At 40.1% G+C, this 16,962-nt stretch overlaps 1 protein-coding gene across 1 annotated transcript in view; it reads left to right on the forward strand.

The window, feature by feature from the left end:
• The window catches only part of LOC148036969 (uncharacterized), a 55,112-nt gene extending 38,591 nt beyond the window's left edge, over positions 1 to 16,521 (forward strand). Inside the window, exons 9-14 of the mRNA XM_087675923.1 lie at positions 6 to 191; positions 704 to 767; positions 1,783 to 1,865; positions 1,938 to 2,048; positions 2,258 to 2,431; positions 16,063 to 16,521. Coding sequence (XP_087532049.1) covers positions 6 to 191; positions 704 to 767; positions 1,783 to 1,865; positions 1,938 to 2,048; positions 2,258 to 2,431; positions 16,063 to 16,248 — 804 coding nt within the window. The 3' untranslated portion in view covers positions 16,249 to 16,521. The remainder of the gene's footprint in view (positions 1 to 5; positions 192 to 703; positions 768 to 1,782; positions 1,866 to 1,937; positions 2,049 to 2,257; positions 2,432 to 16,062) is intronic.
• Positions 16,522 to 16,962: the final 441 nt, after the last annotated feature.

Consider the following 16,962-nt stretch of genomic DNA (forward strand, 5'->3'; position numbering starts at 1 on the left):
TCCAGGGGGATAAAAACATAATCAGGTTTGATGGAGACCATAATTCCCCTCGCCCACAGTTCTACTATGACTCCGTTACAATTTTCTTTCATAATGTTCTGTGCCCCCCTGCACTGTCACGTGCTCAAGAGTCATGTGATACCTTGAGTTATGGGCTTGATGCATTACAAATCCATCAAGACCTCCTGGAGGTATGCTTGTATTTGAAATTCATAACTGCTCAACCTTAATGTACATCATCCAAACAATAGTCCAATTTGCCTCAGAGGACAAGTGCTTTTCTTATCTAAATTGTAGCATTCTGTTCTGAAGTTGATTAGGTTGACTTATATGCCCCCTAAACAATGCTAACTTTCAAAGCAATAGAACTAGAAAGAGCAACATCTTACACAAAATAAAACTGTGAATTTCGGAAGTAGAGGAAATGATGGTCATGAGGCAAACAACTAACTCTACCACAGAACATAGATAGGCTGGTGGTTAGAGATTTGGTAACTCTGAGAATGGTCTTTCTTCATATTGTAGTTGGCATTTACTGCAGTGTAGCTTTCTGTGTCTTTGAATAACTGTTTAGCTTAACATAAGCTTATTGTATCAGCATGTAATGGAGAGGTGGAAAGAGATTTGCTTGAAATTTTCCATCAGTTTGTCTATTATAAGTCTAAATTGTGACCATTCTAATGTGATGATCTGCTGTATGCAGCATACAGTTTGTGAAGCTTTGAGTGATTCAGTATTTGCCAAACAAGAAACTCAGGATACAGAAGGTAAAACTGTTCACAAGTTCATTAGTCTGAATAGATTATTGAGATAATCTTGCAACTTTAAAGTCTATTGCTGTTTACACAACAGGCAACAGATACTTAGTTTATTCCACTGTATCTGAGATTGTGTTCATAGGCATCTGATCTGGAATACCAGTTGCTTAGCTTTACTACTGTAGTACAGTCTTGTGTAGCATTTGAACTCTTTAGGATCAGATTCATGAAAGAAATATCTGGCTAATATTTGAGGTTTTCAGTAAATTCATGTCATGTCTTACCATTACCTCATACTTGAATTCGGATCATGCAGCTCGGTGTGCTGGGTATGCAGGCTGCAGCATTAAAGTGTATTCTGATAGGGCTATTCCAAGGACATTGCTATGAGGTTTTTAGTGGATTTGTGTCATGTCTTAGCATTAGCTCACTCTGGCATTCAGACCGTGCGACTTAGTTTGCTGGGTGTGCAAAGGATGTTGCTCTGATTGCATAGGCGTGAGAAAATTGTTTGACAATATCTTTGGCCTCATTGGGAACTTGTCTTCAATGAGAGAAGTTGTGGTGGATGCTAACCCAGGTTAGCTATTAGCCTTAAAATTAAATGCACAATTACTTTGCCAGGTTGGGGGAAGCAAAGTGAAATTTTGTTTGGACAGCTTGCTATTCTATGAGCAGCTTCTGTGTACTATTCTTTGAGCATTTACTTGCAAAGAGCTGTTGTTAGACTTATACTGACCAAGGGTTCTGTCAATCCCTCATCAATCTCCTGTTGTTGATTACTTCTTGGGCTTGTTGTTGGATTATTACTAGAGACCAGGTAGAGCTTAGGCAAATTTGAGATTTTCTATTCAAATGCTGTCATGAGGAGCCAATTCTCTATAACTACTCTGTTGTTAATGAAGCTTTGACGAGATTGAAGTGCAGGGAATAGAATGAAAGTCTAAAAGTTTGTTGTGTATAATGTTGTGCTTTGTATTTTATGAGTCGAACTTAGTATAAAGGTTATTCATGAAATTTTCAGGTTTAAGTCTGGTTTCTCAGAAGGATGCTTTGAAAGAAAGTGGTCCCCAACCAGTGGCTTACTGTAAACTCAGTGGGACTGAGGTAAATAGAAACACTTATAGTAAAATCAACCTGTCTTTTACTATAGAGTGACTGATATTCCTTTCTGTGCAGGCATCCAGCAAAGATACCTTAGAGCATCCGATACAAGTTCTTGAGCTGCTCAGAAGAGTAAAATACAGTGGGGAAAACTCAGAACTTTCGTCTTTGGATCCATTGTCAGAGGTGCCACCCCCTTCCCTCCTCTTAAGTCACATGGATAGCTGTATGATTGGAAGATCACTGTAAATGTGTCCAGCAGGTGGTTATGCTGCCATAGTGTATGCTAAGTTTTGGAAGTAGCAATCCACATGAATTTTTATTCACTTTCTTCCAAATCTTAACTTGGAGTAATTAGTTGCCTTACAAAATGTGCTCACATCTGGTCTTAACAGACAAGAGGGAGGGAACAATGTGTGGACTGTTATTCGTATCCAAGCTCCAATGGTGCTTCAACTAAAAGCTGGGGACGGTGCTCCTCTCAAGGGATAAGTGAGAATTCAGTAGAGGAGTCTCCATTACGGCAGAACATTCATGAGCCCACGACGAATATTGATGAAGAAGAAAAGGTAGTTATACTCAACTTCTTCTGCAAGTTTAGTGTTTACTACAGTTTTCTGTTGCAGTCTGCAGCCTTGGCATGCTTTGCATTTTAAGGTCAAGATTATGCCCTCTGTAAGAAAATTTAGAGAGTACTTTCAAGTGGTCTTCCTACTATTTTGAGATCGGAGATTAGACCACTAGAGCTGCCTACTAGTATAACTTTGATTCATACTTGGTTTGGTTTACTTTCAAGTGTTTTATTACAATAGGAAACCTCCTACAACTACCTTGCAAATACCTCATTGCGAGAATAATAGCTTGTAACAGCATGAGGTAATGCAAAGGGCAATGCAAAATGTCATGCTCAAGCAAAATGCTATGTGATGAGGCCACTTGGACAATACCCTCACAAGGAAATTGTTTACTTGCCCAAGCACCGGTTTACAATCATGATCATGATGATACAAAAGGATGACGATACAATGGTGTGCAGAACCATGATCTTGTAAGCACCAAGAGAAGAATACCATCCCCTTTCACCATTGGATGATAGTAGTAGTAAGCACCCTCTCTCTTACGAAGATGCCAAAGTAAATGGGGGAAGAAGTATCCAAAGAAAAAGAGTGAGATGCATGTCGAGCTGAAAATGTATGAAATAAATGGCCTCCAAGGTGCCTCAAGGAAAGCAAGACCTCAGCCCTCAGGAGGGAAAATCTCCATTCAGATGCAAGGTCAAAGTGTTGGAGTTGAGACTGCAATTCATGCACAAGACCCTAAATCAACTCGACTATAGCCATGGCATTTCTACTCTTCCAAGAGCAAATTACCTCATATAAGAACTAGCAAGGTTCAAGCTGGGGTTCTTGTTTCTTAACAAGTTTCTATAAGCCTTGGGAATCCAAGACATGCCGCATCAAATTAGACCAAGTGGCAGAGTTAGACTTGCTAAAACGAGTTACCTGTAAATGCATGCTTGGCTTATGCAGATGGATGAATGGCTTGATGAGGAGGTGGGGGATAGATGGTAGGTGTAGGATAAAAGTAGGGGTAACTAGGTGGTACATGCAGTATCGAAGTGCTTGGTATGGTGACTCTAGAGGTGTGTCCCAAGGAGGGTTTTGATTGGTATGGTCTTGGTGCAAAAGGTGTAGATTGGCTCACATGATATTGATATGTTGACAAACTGTGTGGCCACTTGGGAGATGGGAGAGTAGGGTGGAGCTTGAGAGGTGTGGATGGGATACCTTGGCATATAGATTACCTTGGATGGGTTGATTGAGGATAAGTCCCCATCGCTAGTACACCTCCACCACTTGGATGTGGAAAAGTAGAGGACCTAAAAGTATAGGATGTGCCTATATTTGAAGATCCCTCCAGTGTGGTGTGTAGTTGGATAGATGGAATGGTAAATTGTGGTGTGGAAAAGGGTGTAAATGTGGATGTGGATGTTGTGAAAGAAAACGGTGGGATGGGTGGGATTTTAAATTATGGTGAAGATTTAGAGGCAATGAATGCCTTAAATTGATTTTGAGAATTTAATGATGAAAATTAAAATGTAGGTAATGATGAAAATGATGGTGAGACATTGATATTAAATTGACTATGAGAATCAAAACTCAAAGAGTTCTGAAAGCTAAAATAAAAGGTATCTAATTTTTTCTTATATTCACCTTACGTGTGCTTACATACAAATAATGATTCTCTTTGGGACTTAATCCATAGTCAACAAAATGGAATGTAGCTTCCTCACAACGTGTTGTAAAATCTTGTATTGATGTAGAAGTAAAAAAAGAAGAAGGTTCAGAAGTAGAAACTCATATACCTTGCACCAGAGTGGATGTATTAGGTTGGAAGAATGGAATATACTCTAGATCTTTGTTTCCAATAGGAGAGCCAATCCCTAATGTAGGCTATGATACTTTGGCAATGTCTACGGATTTATGTGCAACATCTAAAGGGAATGGGTCAATTTTACCTTCAATGGCTTATTGGGCTCTTTCTCGAGCCTATAGTATTATGTCCTTGTGCATGTGAGCAGGTTAAAGATGGCAGCAGAAGTGTGGACTAAGTTTTCTTTTCTCTACCATCAGAAGACTTTTACCCATGGCATCACGTTGGAGAAGAAGCTCCACATACTCTCGCTCTATGACTCTCCTTTGTTGAAGGAATAGATTAATAAAATGGAGGATATGAGAGATGAGGTTGCATCCCTTGGACGGCGATATTGTTGGAGGATATGGCCATTGTTCTCCTTATCCAACTACCATCTACTAAGTATAATGTTTTCTACACCGGTCTTCTTACATTGAGAGTGCGTGAGACTCTTCTTTGGGAGAAGCTAACCTTGCTTACTTGGAGCATAGCGAGCATCTCAAAGAGATTGGAGTTGGTGGATCTAGCTCTATCAAAGCTTTTACTGTAGGTGTAGGAGGGGCCAACAAGAAGGGAAATAAGAAGGCAAACAACAACAATAGGAAACATGATAATAAGAAAGATGAGAAGAAGTCTAAGCTGAAGTGTCCACAATGTGAGAAGGACACTTATCCAAAGGAAAAGTGTTGACAGAAGTATCTCCATTTGAAGTGAAGGGAAGGTTCAAAGGACTTGAAGACTATCCTTGCTACTATTGAGTTGGTTTTTATGTATCTGTTTGAGGTTGAGGATACGGCCTATACTTTCTCCCATTGAGAAGAAGCCATGGCATGTTGATAATGGGGCCACTTTTCATATGACCTGCCAACACGATTGACTTTAAGATCTTCATTCAAGAGGGGGTTTGGTCACCACTGGTGCCAATTCTTTCGTGCTAGTTCGTGGAGTGGGGAGTATTTCCCTTTTGCAAATCGATAGGCTTTGGTGGCCCAAGTTTTTTATATACTAGATTTGGGCTTTAACCATCTTTCTATCCATGGTTCGATACAACTAGGTACTTACCTAATCTTTATGAAACGTTTGCCAAGGAGCTAACTTGAACAGAGATACAACACAACTTATAAACCATATCCACAAATAAAAGGGACTAGACATTAGACTTTTGAAACCAGCCTTCCTCCTCGGATAGGGTGGTAAATGACCTGATTGAGTACTAATTACAGCAAGCTTAAAATTTACATAAATTGAAAATGCACACTTACCACTTTAATCTTGGACATTGGACGCCTTGTTGGCCTCAAAATTGACGTCCCTTGCTGTATTTCTTTATCATATTTTGCAAATGGAATAATTATAATTGAGATCTTTTGATCTCCTCTACTAATCCAAGTGCCTCTTGCTGTTAAAACTAACTAGCAAGCCTTCAAAACAATTTTCCCCTTGGTTTGCTTGGGGATTGGCCTTCACCTTGCCCCTTGAAAGACAAATTCAGCCCCAAATTGATATTGGTTGGTTGGCTGGCCTCTTGAATCTCCCTAAAATTCCTGAATTTTAGTCACTAGAATTCAAGTCTTAGGCTCTCAATTTTGAGCATGTATCTCGAGGTAGCTTTTAAAACCCTAACTTTTGCTGTAAATTAGGGTCTACAGTAGATATTGATTGAAATCTCTTCCTTTGATAGCTCAAACTGTTGGAAAATGTTAAGATAACTTGAGAGATGGTTGGGGGATGGAAGAGAATTCTGTAGAGAGAAATTTTAGAGTCTCATTGTGAGAAACGTTGAAAAGCTATTGCTGCCCAGCTCAAACAGCCACATGGAAGTTGCCACCTACAGCTTAGGACCACCAGAAAGACTGTTACCCCATCCTATATATTGTCATTTGTACTAGAAGGACCTTGGGCTGCTGTCACTTGCTCTTGGAGGGCTGCAAACTACTGTCACATGCTGTAGAACTGATCCTTGGTGGTTGCATATCACATCAGCAGACTCTTCTTGCTCACTAACAACCTTTTTCTCTCTCATAATGGGTGGAATAGACTTCCACTGGCCCCTAAAAACGTTTTTCCCACTATGTTGTAAAGAAAAAGCATACTGAACTGAAATTTCCATAAGGCATCACGGTCACAACATTAGCCACTGTTGTTTAACCATGCCACACATGCCCCAAACCTTACTGGAAATTTTCAGCGAGCATAAACATGATATAAGTCTGAAAAACAATCCAGAAGTGTTGCTAGAAACCCATTGGATACATCCATAACTCATATTTCTTAATTGTTCTGACTTCAGAACCATGGTATAGCATATTTTCAGCATAAACCATGGTTGAAATTGTCAATAGCATTTACTCACATGTTGCTTTCCATGGAGCCAATTGTAAACCATTGAAAACTGAGCATAATCTAATCACAAAATGATCACTTTTTGATGTAAGAACTGATCACGAATTGTTGCAAATGTAACCCCCAAATTGATCACTAACCGATTGCAAAATCTGATTAGAAATCGATGCAAAACTAATCCCAAAAATGACCATAAACGGCTCTCAAACTGATAAAAAACTGACTTGAAACTTATCACAATTTGATCTCAAAACTGAGTCAAACATTCATGTCCAATTGATCATGGATTTTTTCCAAACTGATGCAAAAGTATAGTCTGAAAGCCGCAGTAACAACCATACACATCTACGTACATTTCACAATGACTAGTATACTATCCTTCCATTTGCAGACATATGGTTAGTTTGAGGACACCGTTTTGAATCTTTTGAGGTGCTATATTTCATACATGTAAGACATAGTCGGAGTAGTATTTGGTTGAGTTTGTATACAACAATACAATGCATAGTTCCATTGGTAAAGCTCCATTTGAGGTGGTTGAGGGTGGCAATAATGTACAACCTATCTTACATAGAAAGGATAAGATTTTTAAGGTTGATCACTATATGGAAATTTTGGATGTAATCTATGCAAAGATAATGTATACACTTTAAAGATCACAAGAAAAGTAAAAGAAAACAATTGCTCGCCATAGACATGCTTTGCAATTTGTAGAGGGTGATTATCTATTTTTGCGTTTTGAAAAGGCAAGGCTGAAAAAGTTGAAAGGAAGAGAGAGGTTTTATTCGAAGTTAAGTATGAGATACTATGGGTCCTTCCATGTGTCGGAGAAGATCATCGATGTGGCATATTGGTTGAAATTACCTCCACGTTGGTAGATACACAATACCTTTTATGTCAATTTATTGAGACCTTTTCTTAGTGGTGTGCCAGAGGATGTATTTGTTGAAATGCAACTTGAGGTTGAGGAGTTGGATGAGATCTTGATATACAAGGAGGTTTTGGCACATAAGAAAAGAAAAGTTAGAGGTAAAGTTTCTAGGAGATATTTGGTGAAGTTTCAGAACTATTCACCAAATGGATGCCAAATGGATGGAAGAGGATGGATGACTTAGCAGACTATCCTTAATTGTTATAGCTTTACCCAGATGCCTGTTAGCTAGAGCCAACTTTAGATTGGGCTTAGTCAGGTTCAGTAGAGCAAGGGTCCAAAGCAATGCCTGATGGTCAAGGGGGAGGTAGCACTTTCACTCCACCGGTTTTGGACAACTCTCCTATATAGTGGATCTTGGATATGCTCAGCAGATATCCAAGGTATTGTGCTGACAATATGTATCACGTGGACGTAAAATTTTAAGATGCTTTAATCTTGTTGATACGAGTTGATTAAGTTATTAATTAAATGTGCAAGGTTGTCGAAGCACATGTGATACACATGGTAGATATTCCATAGTAACAAGCCAAGGATCTCGAGGATACAGCGGGTGTCAAAGGCAAAAGTTGTGATAAGTTATGCCGACTGGGTTTTGGTGGTTAGTTGATATTAGATGTGACCCTAGGATAATGGTTTAACCAATAAGTGTTAGTGGTGATACAAAGAACTAGCATTAATTAATTAATTAATCCTAGTCTAAGGGCTAACAGAGGTTGGGGATTACTTCAGGTTACAAATGGCCTAGCCAATTAAATCATGGATGGGCACATTTAATTTTGGGCAGAGCCAGAAGGGTTGAATTTGATTTTCAGAATTATTTACTTTTGAAAATTAATTAAATGGTTAGATAATGCTGAAAAATGGATTTAGAAGGCTGCCACTTGGTAAAAATGCCCATACAAACCGAGAAAACGTTTTTGGGAGAGCAGGTTTAGTCATTCAATGAGTTTACTGCTTGGGAGAGGGAGAGAGAGAGTATGTGTGTGTGTGTTGGTGGTTCATTTTGTGATAAAAAAACAGCAATTTGCTGCGGAAGATAGCCATTTGGGGTCCTCAATAGGTAGTGGACAGTAGGGAGTCACCTTGCAAGGGCTGGCAACAACATTGTTGATCAAGTGACAGCATTTTGGAGGTGCTTGGAAGTACGCGACTGCATTAAATGCAGGTTGGAGTAGGCAACATGCAGAATTTAGGGTTTTCTCGCAAAGAAAATCAGATTTCTCTCTCATCTTGGCTTTCTCTCACCTTCTTCAATCCATTCTCATGAGATCTCTGCATTTATTAGCCATTTTGAGCAAATCTTAGCCAAATTTGGTGGATAATAGAGATCTAAACCCTAAATTTCTACAAAAATTAGGGTTTGACAGCCACCTTAGGACCGGTGCCTATTGGTGAAGGCATCATACATTGAATTCAGCATCTGAAATTTGTCTAATTGTTAGGGAATTCGGATGCCAGCTCGTTCATTGTAATTTGGGGTAGTATTTGGCTAGTTGGTGGTTCCATTTGTGCAAGTCTTTGGTGGAAAATGAAGGGGCAGTTGACCTGAATTGATTGTTGATTGTTGCTACAGCAAGGAGGCTTTTTGAAATAGCAAAGGAGATTGTTAATCTCAACTTATACTCAATCCATTAGCAATCAAGTTAAGGAAATACCAAAAGGGATACCAACTTTGGAACCAATAGGGTTATCCGATTTCCAAGATTATTATGGTAATTTGTGTATTTCAAGTTATATTCATTTGTTGATTGTTGTAGTTAATTGCTTAATTATGGAATTACCACCCTTTCCAAGAAGGAAGGCTGGTCTCATGGTTCCATTGCCGAAATACCACTCAATTCCTTGATTTGGTGGGCTTGAGGCACCTGATTGCAAGCCAAAGCTTTGTGCTAGTGACGATTTTTGCTTTTAGCTGAGAAATTACAATAATATGTCTTTATATAGTGAGATGCAATCAAGCAATGATGATGCCTCTCAGTGTAAACATTCATGTGGGAAATGCAATACCTGTCCTTGGACAAAGGCTCAAACCATGGATAACAAGTTGAAAATATTGCTGTTGGGCAATATGGAAGGTCTTCAAGGCATAATGAGGCTAATGACCACCAAAGTGAAGAGGAATTTGATGACTAGTTTAAGAATTGGATGAGGAGAGCAACAAATCTCTTTGCTGAATTAGCAAAGGATCCTTAGTTTACCCAATTTTTGAATGCTGAGGAAGGACAACAAGGACAAGAAGAAAGTCATCTTGTATACCTTTAGGATAGCAAGGTGCATCGAAGGAAATACCAAAATCTTCACCTGAAGATTCCAAAGATGTTAATGAAGCAAAATAACTGGTACTTATGAGGCAAGGAATGCAAATGTAAGGCCATCATGGAAGTGCCAATCTAATGGATTTTGGCGAGCGGGGCATGCGTGCCATAATGGGGCAGTCAAGATACGTTGGTGGAGCTATGGTTGGACATGGACTTCATATAGGAATGTATGGCACAAATCCCTATGGTATGCAATAGCCAATGCATGGTGTGCAAGGCCCAATGGATTCAGATATGGTTGAAAATGTGAAAACCCTATTTATGGCAACATTGGCTTGATGGCTTGTCTACATGGCCTTTTGCTTCCAACGCTGGGGGCGGAGCTTGAGGCCGGTGAGGTGCATGAACTAGGAGTAGGAGTTTCAAAAGTATCCACATGTCAGGGGTTACCACCTCCTCTTGAGCCTTTGCTATGCTTGGTGACACATGATCGCTTTGATTGGAGAGGGGAGAGTATTACTCATGATTTCATTGGTCACAGATTTAGGGATTTGAGAACATGGGCCGCATTAACCACCTACCTTGGTCAAATGGATGGCTATCATAAATGACCAATACTTCTTGAGCACAAATTGCCTCTTGATTGTACAACAATCCAAGCTCAATTGGGTCTTCAATCACTTGCATGTGGGCCATAATAAATAGGGAATAGACTACCTCTTAGATTAGTTGCAAACTAATGTCTTCAACTGCTACACTAAGTACTTGGGTCTAGTAATTAAGCACAGATCCCAAGTTGGTTGTGGAAACCCTAATGTTTGCTGTAAATTAGGGTTTTAGTAGCAATTTCTGCAATTTCTGCAATTTCTCTTCACCCCAGGATGGAAATGGTTGAGAATTGCTAGGGATTGTTAGAGGATGAGAACAATCCCAAAAAGTCTTTCTAAGCACCTTCTGAGAGAGTTGGGGTGTCATATGAGAGACTTCAGTGGGCAACACTCTAGACTGTCTATGTCTATATGTACAACATTGACTCCATCAATTTATCCAATTCCACATTCATATCTTCCGATGTTTTGTCACTCTCTTTTACTGCACTACTGCTCACACCCTACGTAGAGGACATTGCAATTTGTAGTCTACATCTTCTACACCTTCTAGGTGGGGCTTTGGCTATAGATTCTCTTCCTCCAGCTGGCAACCATCTCCACAATTTGGTGTCAAATTGTACCTGCGTTTTTGGGTACAGATTCTCTTTCTCCACCTGGTGACTATCATCTACATTTGGCATTAGCAACAAGCACGTGTGTTTTTGTTGTGAGATCACCTCTCTCTATGTAGCAATAGTGCTCTGCACCTAGCATCAACCTCTTAGGGTGTGTTTCGTGATCTGGCACCTCCCTGGCAATGGCTCCACACCTTCTAGGTGAGGTTTTGGTTGTAGATTCTCTTCCTCCAGCTGGCGACCATCTCCACCATTTGGTGTCGAATTTTGGCATCAACAACAAGCATTTGTGTTTTTGTTGTAAGATCAGCTCTCTCAATGTAGCAACTGTGCTCTCTGCCTAGCATCAACCTCTGAGAGCGTGTTTTGTGATCTGGCGCCTCCCTGGCAATGGCTTCAGCTTTGGCAAGCACTTGGTACCTTAGACACTTGCATTTTGCAGATTCTACTCTGTCATAGTTGGATTTCCTCATTTGACAATTCATTGTGTTGATCCTCATCTTCCAAAGTGTCGGTGATCTTTTTTCTTGACTTCGACAGTATCAGAGGATTGCGTTTTGCTCCCTCGATAGTTATCCTTTATCTTTAGATTACTTCGACACCCCACTGTCCCCTGAGGATTGCATTTCGCTCCCTTCACTATGTAGATTCTCTACAGGTGTTGCTGCCTAATCTGACAAGATAGTGGAGTTATCTTTAGAGCTTTGCTATGTTGTATCAACTTTGTTCTTTTAGCACGATTCAATGTTTCATCATTTTTCTGCTTTTGTGTTTTCTAAGTTTCTCTTTTCTCTCAGTGTTTGCCATACACACTTTGTGTTTCTTTCCCTAAAACCTACTGTCTCTTTGGTTTGCTTTCACAACAGTCATTTCTTGACATAGTATCACATGATACTTGTTTTCATGACATGGTATCAAAACTAGAGGTGCTCAAAGAGCCTTGAAGATCCTTAAATTAGAGAAGGCAAAGACAAGTTATTGTTTTGGCATCATCTTTTGATTTTTCCCCTTTATTTCAATTGCATCATTGGGAGATACCCTTATCTTCTTCTTCCTCCTATCCTCCCTTTTACAGATTGACACTTTGGTGCTATGGCTTCTCTTGATGGATAGTCCACTAGGTGCTTCTACTGTGGCAAGTTCATACCATCGAAGACTATCGACTTTGACCTTTGCTCCCCATACCATCGGAGTATATGTGTCCATCATCTCCTTTTGGCGTTAGTTGGAACTTGTGTTTTTGCTGCCAGATCACCTCTCTCTACCTAGCAACAATGCTCTTCACTTGGTGTCAACCTCTTAGGCTATGTTTCACAATTTGACACCTTTGTAGCGACGACTCCAGCTTTGACTTTGGTAGACACTTGGTACCTTAGACACCTTCGTTTTTGCACTTCTTGTTCCATTAGGGCTGGATTTTCTCATTTGGCAAGCTGTCTTGTTGATCCTCATCTTTCGGAGCACATTTTTGTAGCCGGTGATCTTCCTCCTCGACTCCGACAACATCAAATTGCATTTCTCTCCCTTGATAGCTGTCCTTCATCTTTAGATTACTTTGATATCCCAATGCTTGGTGGACTACATTCACTCCCTTCACTTTGCAGGTTCCCCTACAACTGTTGCCGCATAATTAGACATGACAATGTAGTTATCATGAGAGCTTCTGCTCCATGGTATTAGCTTTGTTCATTTAGTATGATTGAATGCTTCATTATCTTCTTCTTTTGTGATTTCCAATTTTCTCCTCTCTCTCTCTCTGTCTGTGTTTGTGGCACACTATTTTTCTCCCCTCAAACCCTACTGTCTCTCTAGTTTTCTTTCACAGCAATCATTTCTTAACATGGTATCAAAGCATACTTGTTTTCATGATAGGCAGTTGCTATAGCAGCACTCTCTCTATTTCTCTCGGCCTTCACATGACTCAGAATGGCTGCACTAACCCTCGACCGACCCCCAAACGCCTATCTTCCTGTTTGCACAAGTAATTTTGACAAGTGGCAGTCTATTTTGCTGCTTGGAAGCCTTCTAATCTTAATATCCGGCATTTAAATTTTGAAAGTTAATTAATTATCTATTTGACCCTGCCCAAGAACTGGCTAGTGCCCATTCACAATCAATATGCTAATAGTGAAGTGATGCTAGTGTTTGCACCGAGAAAACACACAAGGCATGGGCACTATTAAAAGACAAGAACTCAGACAAGAATGCAATAAATGCGAAAACACACAATGCAAATAGAGGAGGAGGAGATCTCTTAGATGAATAAATAAAATGTCATTAATGAACGAGAGAATGTACAGATGCTCAAAGGTAGAGTAATGGGAGTAGTTGGGGAGAGAGATCTACTGGAGGTCTAAAGTTGAGATTATACTGAAATTTGAAGGGCAGTAGGCTAGAAACCAAAATGCAGTAGTATTTGAGGATGGAACTGGTCACTACAATAGTATACCACCCAAAGACGGAGGTAGCTGAGCATGAGAGGTTAAAAAAAGCTAGATGACAGCAGTTCGAGTGTGGCTGATGCAGGGTGGCATGCAATGGCTGAAAAGGCAGGTAGCAATGTGCTAATAGTGAAGTGATGATGTCGGCAAATCTAGGGGGAACTTAGCCTGGTCAAGAGGCACCAGCTGGCTGGCAGCAGTTATGGCAAGGGTTGGACAGCTGGTAGAAGGGGAATTGATGTGCAGGAACAGCTAGGATAGCAAGCGGTTAATGTTGATTTGCAGGCTGAAATGCCAAGACAGCATGCTGAAAATGAAATTTTGCAGGAACAGCCAGCAAACAATGACCATTGGGTTAGGATATCGTCTAGGGCTACTAGACAACTTGATAGATTTGTTCCTGGAGCAATTAATGTGGCTGAGTATGTCATGTTGACAGACTGTGGTGAACCGTCTTGCTTCAAGGAAGCAATGGACAGATAGGACAGCAAGAAATGGTATAAAGCCATGCTGTCAGAGATGGAATCTCTTGAAAAAATTGGCACTTGGGACTTGGTGCAGTTGCCTAAAGGGCAGAAAACCCTTCCATGCAAATGGGTTCACAAGATGGTCACTTCTGGTTCCTCACCAAAGTACAAAGCAAGATTGGTTGCAAAAGGGTACAAGCAGGCGCATGGAATTGACTTTGATGAGATTTTCTCTCCTGTAGTCAAGATGACTACATTGAGAACCATTTTGGGTTTGGTTGCAGTTGAAGATATGGAACTCATACAAATGGATGTAATGACTACGTTTTTACATGGTGATTTGCATGAAGAAATATATATGCAGTAGCCTGAATGGTTTGTTAAACAAGGGAAAGAAAAAATGGTATGTAAACTCAAAAGGAGTTTGTATGGGCTGAAACAAGCACCAAGAGAATGGTATCATAAATTTGATACATTCGTGCAGTCCCAAGGCTTTCATAGAAGTCAAGTGGATCACTGCTTGTACACCAAGAAGGCAGTAGATGGCAGCCCGATTATCTTGGTTTTGTATGTTGATGGCATGCTGATTGCTGGCAGGGATACTCATGCCTTGGATTCATTGAAGCAAAGTCTTTATGGCAGCTTTGACATGAAGGATATGGGTGATGCAAATCACATTCTTGGCATGCGAATACTCAGAGATAGATTGAAAGGCTTACTCTATCTATCTTAGCAGGAGTATATCTCCAAAGTTTTGTAGTGTTTCAATATGGAGGGGGGGAAACAATTGGGGTTCCATTGCCTCCATATGTGAAACTCAGTGCAGAGGACAGCCCTACATCTGATGATGAGAAGGCTGAAATGGACAAGATACCATATGTTTCAGCTGTTGGCAGTTTGATGTATGCTGACTAGAAGGTATGCTCTTGTCCAATAGTGGAGTGACACTTGCATGTTACTGGGCCAAAGAGGGACTGAGAGTGATTGTGGGGCATTCTTGCTTAAATAGTATATGATGTGGTGGATCATTGTGTGCAACTTTCTACCGGCATCACGTATTTGGTGGCTATGAAACTCTACAAGCTGGTTTTGACGATGGATGAGGTCTCTTGTCTTGTATCCACATGGAGGGACACTTTGGCAAGGAGGGGAATCCATGGTACACATAGAATGTCTGCAGGGCAATGCTCTGACAATCAACACCTTTCAGTTGAATATGTTAGGATCTATCAATGATAGGTGGCCAAATCTTAGTGGTTGTCTTCCTTATCAAGCTCACCATATGAACCCTGTATGGCTCAGTTAAATTTGCACGTGGGTAAGTATTACAAGTTACAACTCTAGGTCAGTGGCTCAAATTAAGTCTAGGCCTGGTGATTCATGGTTCTAGCTCAATTATGTCTAAGCTTTGTTACTGTTCTAAGAGAATTACCTGATATTCTGGGCTAGCTTCTAGCTCAATCACTCCTGAGGTCTTTGCATCTTCTAGTTTTTCAGCTTGAGTGTCAGCTTTTGATTCCATATACTTGCCATGGATTCATCACTTGCATGTAGATTAGAGTTACAGTTGCACCAGTGGCAAGGTGGCCAGGGTAGTATTAGTAATCTTTTACTGAAGTTCATAACCCCCAAAAAATAAAAGAAAATACCTACCTCCTCCCTCTTCCTCTTCCCTCCCAAGAAAGGGCAGCGTTGTAGTTTTGCAGATTGTTACATGGGATCATCAGGGCCTTGCTTGTAGTTTGCATATGATCACAGGGAAAGGCACTGAGTGCACCTGAAATGGACAGAAGGTTTGCAAAATACATAGGTAGATAGGTGGGCATTGTATGTCAGCACCATTTCTGAACGAGAAAGTGGCATTTCAGACTTGGAAGAAGTCTTCTCATGTCAACAGCAAATAAGCTGTGCAAATGTTTTTATAAATAAAATAACCATGTATGTGCACCTTTTAAATAGCCAATGGTTTTTCACATTGGAAGTTTTCAATGATCAGCTTACTCATTTGAGAAATCTTTATTTTTGTATGTGCCCCTTGAAAATAACCTTTTTTTTCACTTCAGAGAATTACAAGTTTCAGATGATCAGCTCACTTATTAAGAATTTTTTTTTTCAAGATGATAATGAAAGCCATCACAGCCTCTCTTGATGACGCGCATGCACCTGACGGAGAGAAGGTATCAAGAACACAGAGCTTTGCACTTGTCAACAGCCGCAGGAAGTGCAAATTTGAATGTCTGAGCCGAAAATTTAAGTTGAACTGTTTCAGAGGGATGGGTAGGAGGAGCAAAAAGACAGCTTGAATTCACCAGCTTTGTACTCCCGTCTTTGTAAATCAGGAATTAGCTTTTTGTGTAGCTCTTCCCTCATCCATGCTTCTTGTAAAATAGGGATATCAAAATTCCTCAAAGATCCCTCAAAAAATGCTCAAGGTCTTCCTTTGTACCATAGTTGTACGATGTATCAAATCTGCTTGAAAATATAACCAGGGCATGAGCAGGCCAATCATAGTGCCATTTTAGCATCTAACACTAGCAGAGCTTAAATACAACACGTATTTTGCATTCTCATGAAGATTTGATAGTTGACGTAGCATTTGAGATATTTAGCTCCTTCGCATACTGTGATTAATGTGTTTTATGGTGATGGTTGAATGGAATGTCGCCTGGCCTGATCGTTTTTGTGATATTCCAAGGCATATTTTGGGCCATGTTTGTAGGAGCATTTGGTGGTAAAAGCAACTGCAGTCACTTGTAGTGATGTGGTATATATAAAACCGAATTCCAGCATTAGGAAGATAAATAATTTTACTGGGTATCTTGAACTACAAACTCATGAAAGAAAGCCTCCAAATGTCTTTTGAAGTGGGACTCCAATACTTTTTAGTTTCCATTTCATAACAAGATTCATATGATTTTAAGATAAGAGGAACTAGAATAATTGAAAACCACTATTTACAAACTTGCCATATGATATGCATTCGGTAAGCACAATAGGGGGGTTGATTGAAGTACTCA

Source organism: Lygodium microphyllum, chromosome 4, assembly GCF_053477565.2.
Source record: "Lygodium microphyllum isolate KBCC chromosome 4, Lygodium_microphyllum_v1.1.10, whole genome shotgun sequence".
Lineage (NCBI taxonomy): Eukaryota > Viridiplantae > Streptophyta > Polypodiopsida > Schizaeales > Lygodiaceae > Lygodium > Lygodium microphyllum.